This window comes from Hemiscyllium ocellatum, chromosome 25 (assembly GCF_020745735.1).
Source record: "Hemiscyllium ocellatum isolate sHemOce1 chromosome 25, sHemOce1.pat.X.cur, whole genome shotgun sequence".
NCBI classification, from domain to species: domain Eukaryota; kingdom Metazoa; phylum Chordata; class Chondrichthyes; order Orectolobiformes; family Hemiscylliidae; genus Hemiscyllium; species Hemiscyllium ocellatum.
Window position 1 is genome coordinate 13,330,711 of NC_083425.1, and position 6,000 is coordinate 13,336,710.

Sequence of the window (6,000 nt, forward strand, 5' to 3'; positions counted from 1 at the left end):
TCTCATACATTTCACTTTCAGATCATCAACCTCATGTCTGAGATCTCCAAGAAGTTCAGTCCCCATTCTTTAAGCCACAGCTATTAAAATGTTCCTTTGGGGCTAAAATAATCTTTTGATTATTGCTGAATCAGGGCATGGCAATTTTGAAATGATGGCCTTTGCATAGCTAAACTAAAACTGTTTTGTGTCTGTTCAGTTGGAATTGATCATACAGATGTGCCTGATGAAAAATGCTTCCATTCTCTAGTGAGGTAAATATTGCAAATACTCCACCTTGTGGTCCTGCATAAAACATCCACCATCTTCTGAACTGTGAAAGCTGCAAAGCTCTTTAAATGTACAATGCCACATTTCCTTTAATTAAGTGAGGTTTTAAAATTGGTCTTTTTCAGCTCAGGGTCACTGTTTTTCAGACTGGCAGAGTGCCCTGTGTAGACTGCCCTTTTTATTGCTCCATGGGCAAAAGCAGAGCTTTGAACTGTCTCAGCCCGATATCCAGTGGATCTGTGAATCTCATTATTTCTATCCACCTTCAATGCCTGCCTCAAAACAATGAGCTTTGCTCTCAACTTTCCCTAAATCTTTTCCTCTCGTCTCACCATCTGCTTCCCTCCGCTAGAGATACTATATAAAAGCATGTTTCTGTTGTACATTACTTTGTTTGACCAAAATGAAGCAGATTGTTCTCTGCACATCTTTGGTGTCACTTATTAATCTTGTATATCAAACACTTACAGTTGTTTCAAGTACCTGATTTTACCTTAAGATCTGGATAACTGAGAACTACTAATGAGGCACAAGCGTTGACTTCATCTCCCTTGATGTAAGATAAATCCACACCACCAATGCGTTCTAAACCTTCGAAGACTTCATTACTCTGCCAGTCCTCAGTGTCGTGGTCAATCATTTGCTCTTTCAACTTCATCTGCTGCCTGTTCGAAGCAAGTCAAGGTCAGTATTTAAGCATTGCAGCAAACCATAAATAATCCATGATAACAAATTCAATGAAACATTAAAAGATGGATGTAGAAGCTAGCTAAAACTGGCAAGCCAATGTTGTCATTTGTCAATGCAGGTCAATGCAGAGGTGCTTGGTCTCTGTTCCTCATGTACCTTTGTGGATTCATTTAATCAGATTTGGATACGCAGAGGAACAAATGTTCATAATGCAAGCTTTTCAATCCCTTTTTTCTGAGCAGGCACTCCTCACTCACACAATGGAATAGTAAAGGCTTGGAAAAGTACCCATTGGGCAGCATTCATTGAGCAACTGTCTCAAGTGCATGCTGAAGTTTTAAAAAAATGAAATGGTACAGCTGAGATCTATAAATTCATGCAAGTATACATACTTCTTCAATAGGAAAGTGCTGTTATATTTCAGGGTATCTTTACAAGATTGAGGCATTATTTTCTAATTTTTTCAGGCACGTTTTTGAAAATTGGAACACTGCAGAATAAAAATGACATTCAGGAACAGCAAACATTAGGGAGTAGCAATAATGGGATGTATGTGACAAGAACCATATTCGAGGGATATGTGTTGAGAACTCGGTTAATTATTTAGATAACAGGATGGGAAGTAAGGATGTAAAATAGTAGAATGGTTAAATGATAAGTCTTGGTCTTCTAGTTAATGTATTGCAGTTAACAGATAAATAAAATAACACTCTGGCATTATAATACCAAATTGAAAAACTGTAGCATTACTAGGTTATTGTGATGTTGTGAAATTGCTGACACAGTAGAAAGTACACCTCATCCACTTCATGCAGATGATTTACCATGCGGAATTCCCATATCTGGCAGGTTACTGCCTACTTTGGGCATTTGATCTTTGGTTTCTGGGGGATCCAAGGTTCATACTCTTACCAAAGGTACTAAACTTCACCCACCTCACAGTCATCTAGAAGAGTAATCAGCCAAACAACTATTAAGAGAATCTGACTTTGCATATATTCACTAGTATAAGACATGTTGCCACTTCTCACATCCCCAGCTCAGTTTTCCTATGCCCATCATCAATGTCCATTAGTGGCAATATCCAATGGGAATGGTTGCTAGGCATCTTGCCCTAAACATACAAAAATGCTCATGACACAGATGTCATGCTTTTTAAAGCCAAAGTTAGGACTGGTTTGTTGAAATGAAACCCACATCATCCAACTGAAAGCTTGCTCCTTCCGCACCTCTGGATCAATTTAAAATCTGAGCTCAAAGGAATATATTAATATTGTACTGCAATATAATTTTAACCAATATAATTTTAATAGTTTAAACAGATACTTTTTTATACAGAATTTATCTTCCTAATAGAAAGCCACATATTCAAATTTGTCAGTGACACAAAGAGAGGTAACACTGTAAAACAACGCAGATGAAATCATAAATTTATAATGAAGTATTAATAGTTTATGACAGTGGCACGTGGATTTCAATACTGCCTAGGCAATGTGACGTTATCCACTTTGAAACTAGAAAGAAGAGTATTTTCTATTTTAAAAACAGGCTTGTGGATGTCACTGGCTTTGGCCCTTGTCATGATGTGGAGGTGCAGGTGTTGGACTGGGATGGATAAAGTTAAAAATCACACATAATTGTTTTGTAATTCAACCCCTGGAGCACAGATGCCATTCCAGTAAATATTAGCTACATTCCTTGAAAGCAAAGTGTCATTCTCAAAGAATGCTGTTCAATCCTGAACTTAGGACTTGAGATACAGTCGAAGGGTCTGTATAGTTAAAACATAGTTTAGAGCACCAAGCATTCTCATCCTCTTGCTATAAGACCAGCATTCGGTTAGCTTTTTGGATCCCTTCTTGTACCTCATAGTGTCATTGAGATGTACAGCAGGGAAACGGACCCTTTGGTCCAACTCATTCATGTCGATCAGATAGTCTAAATTAATCTGGTCCTATTTACCAACATTTGGCCTATTTCCCTCAAGACCTTTCTTGTTCATATACCCATCCAGATGCCTTTTACATGTTGTAATTAGATTAGATTACTTACAGTGTGGAAACAGGCCCTTCGGCCCAACAAGTCCACACCGACCCGTCGAAGCGCAACCCACCCATACCCCTACATATACCCCTTACCTAACACTACGGGCAATTTAGCATGGCCAATTCACCTGACCCGCACATCTTTGGACTGTGGGAGGAAACCGGAGCACCCGGAGGAAACCCACGCAGACAGGGGGAGAATGTGCAAACTCCACACAGTCAGTCGCCTGAGGCAGAAATTGAACCCAGGTCCCTGGCGCTGTGAGGCTGCAGTGCTAACCACTGTGCCACCGTGCCTGTATTACTCGCAAGACAAAGCTTTTCACTGTGCCTTGGTACACATGACAATAAATTCAATTCAATTCATTCATCACTTTGTTAGTCCTTCCAAAAATCGTCACCCTGCCTGTTTCAGGATTTGTCGCTGTTCTGTTTAATTGACCAGCCTATCAGTTTTGTCCTGTGTTCTAAGGCTTTCTCTTCACAACTTACCACACCATCAATTTTCATGTCATGTGTGCACTTACCAGATATCTCTTACATTCACGCCAAGATCATTAATGTACACTGCAAACAGCAAGGGAATACACAGTCCCTGAGTTACACTGCTGGACACAGGCTTGGAGTCACAAGGGCAACCTTTGGCCATCACCCTCCAGTCACTAAGCCAATTCAAGACTTTAGGATTAGTGGTGCTGGAAGAGCACAGCAGTTCAGGCAGCATCCGAGGAGCAGTAAAATCGACGTTTCGGGCAAAAGCCCTTCATCAGGAATAAAGGCAGAGAGCCTGAAGCGTGGAGAGATAAGCTAGAGGAGGGTGGAGGTGGGGAGAAAGTAGCATAGAGTACAACAGGTGAGTGGGGGAGGGGATGAAGGTGATAGGTCAGGGAGGAGGGTGGAGTGGATATGTGGAAAAGAAGATAGGCAGGTAAGACAAGTCATGGGGACAGTGCTGAGCTGGAGTTTGGAACTAGGGTGAGGTGGGGGAAGGGGAAATGAGGAAACTGTTGAAGTCCACATTGGTGCCCTGGGGTTGAAGCGTTCTGAGGCGGAAGATGAGGTGTTCTCCCTCCAGGCGTTGGGTGGTGAGGGAGCGCCCATGAAGGAGGCCCAGGACCTCCATGTCCTCGACTGAGTGGGGGGGCGGGGGGAGTTGAAATGTTGGGCCACGGGACAATGTGGTTGATTGGTGCGGATGTCCCGGAGATGTTCCCTAAAGCGCCCTGCTAGGAGGCGTCCAGTCTTCCCAATGTAGAGGAGATGGCAATCAGGAGCAACGGATACAATAAATGATATTAGTGGATGTGCAGGTAAAACTTTGATGGATGTGGAAGGCTCCTTTAGGGCCTTGGATGGAGGTGAGGGAGGAGGTGTGGGCTCAGGCTTTGCAGTTCCTGCGGTGGCAGGGGAAGGTGCCAGGATGGGAGGGTGGGTTGTAGGGGGACATGGACCTGACCAGGTCGTCAAGGAGGGAGCGGTCTTTGCAGAAGGCGGAAAGGGATGGGATCCTTTTGGAGGTGGCGGAAATGTCAGTGGATGATTTGGTTTATGCGAAGGTTTGTAGGGTGGAAGGTGAGCACCAGGGGCGTTCTGTCCTTGTTACGGTTGGAGGGGTGGGGTCTGAGGACGGAGGTGCGGGATGTGACGAGATGCGTTGGAGGGCATCTTTAACCATGTGGGAAGGGAACTTGCGGTCTCTAAAGAAGGAGGCCATCTGGTGTGTTCTGTGGTGGAACTGGTCCTCCTGGGAGCAGATACGGCAGAGGCGGAGGAATTGGGAATACGGGATGGCATTTTTTGCAAGAGGTAGGGTGGGAAGAGGTGTAATCCAGGTAGCTGTGGGAGTTGGTGGGTTTGTAAAAAATGTCAGTGTCAAGTCGGTCGTCATTAATGGAGACGGAGAGGTCCAGGAAGGGGAGGGAGGTGTCAGAGATGGTCCAGGTAAATTTAAGGTCAGGGTGGAATGTGTTGGTGAAGCACGAGGTGGCACCAATGCAGTCATCAATGTAGCAGAGGAAGAGGTGGGGAGTGGTGCCGGTGTAATTACGGAAGATCAACTGTTCTACTTAGCCAACAAAGAGACAGGCATAGCTGGGGGCCATACGTGTGCCCATGGCTACGCCTTTGGTCTGGAGGAAGTGGTAGGATTCGAAGGAGAAATTGTTAAGGGTGAGGACCAGTTCGGCCAAACTAATGAGTGTCGGTGGAGGGGTACTGTTGGGGACATCGGGAGAGGAAGAAACGGAGGGCTTAATTTGCCAAATTATTCTGGGTCCCAAAGGCTCTCAAATCTTAGTCTTCTTGTTGTTTAATGTACTACATTTGTAAAAACTGCATTAATGTATTACTGAAAATACAGAATACAATGAAGACTATCAAAAAAATTATTATTTTTGTGTTCCAACTTTTGTTGGCTCAGTTGGCAGAATGGATGAAGGCCAATTTATATACGCTGCACACCAAACAAATACGTTGCTAAACTGAGGAGAAATGCAGGAAGACGATCCAATGGGAACATAAATGCCATTGTGACCTGATTCTGTGCTGAATATTCACTGCAGTATTTGCAGTATAAAGCATGCCTCCAGCAGTTGATACTGGATTAAAATAAAAACCTATTCCTTCTCTATTTAACAGCGCATTTTCAATTCGGCTGTCGCTCTGCTGGAGATTAGCAGAATTAAGGGGCACAGGGTTCATCGCGGCATTCTGGGAAATGTAGTTTCTGGGTCGCGCCAGCCTACAAATCCCAGAATGCAGCAGGATCCTGTCAGTTACGGACGACGGTGACGAGCACCGGCCGCAGTTCCTCTCCGTCTAAAAGACTCGTTTTGGTGGGTGACGTGTGCTGGATCTTACGGGGGAGAGGTTATTTTGTTTCCTCCTCCCCATACCGGTTAAAAATAAGAGCAGCAGGTTTAAGTGTACCTCTCCCACTCCCGAAGAAGCAACTCCTGAGCTTTACTCTCCCCCTCCAGCAACGCAGCCGCCATTG

The 6,000-nt window shown here is 44.1% G+C and overlaps 1 protein-coding gene across 6 annotated transcripts in view; it reads right to left on the reverse strand.

Annotated features, from left to right (window-relative positions):
* Positions 1 to 6,000, reverse strand: part of LOC132827769 (endonuclease V-like) — a 110,923-nt gene extending 104,923 nt beyond the window's left edge. For all 6 annotated transcript variants that reach the window (XR_009646040.1, XM_060844471.1, XM_060844472.1 and 3 more), the window contains exons 1-2: positions 5,934 to 6,000; positions 764 to 935 (exon numbers count right to left, since the gene is read on the reverse strand). Coding sequence is in view for 5 of the 6 variants with exons in the window: in XM_060844471.1 (XP_060700454.1) it covers positions 764 to 935; positions 5,934 to 5,998 (237 nt within the window). In the remaining variant the exon portion in view is untranslated. The remainder of the gene's footprint in view (positions 1 to 763; positions 936 to 5,933) is intronic.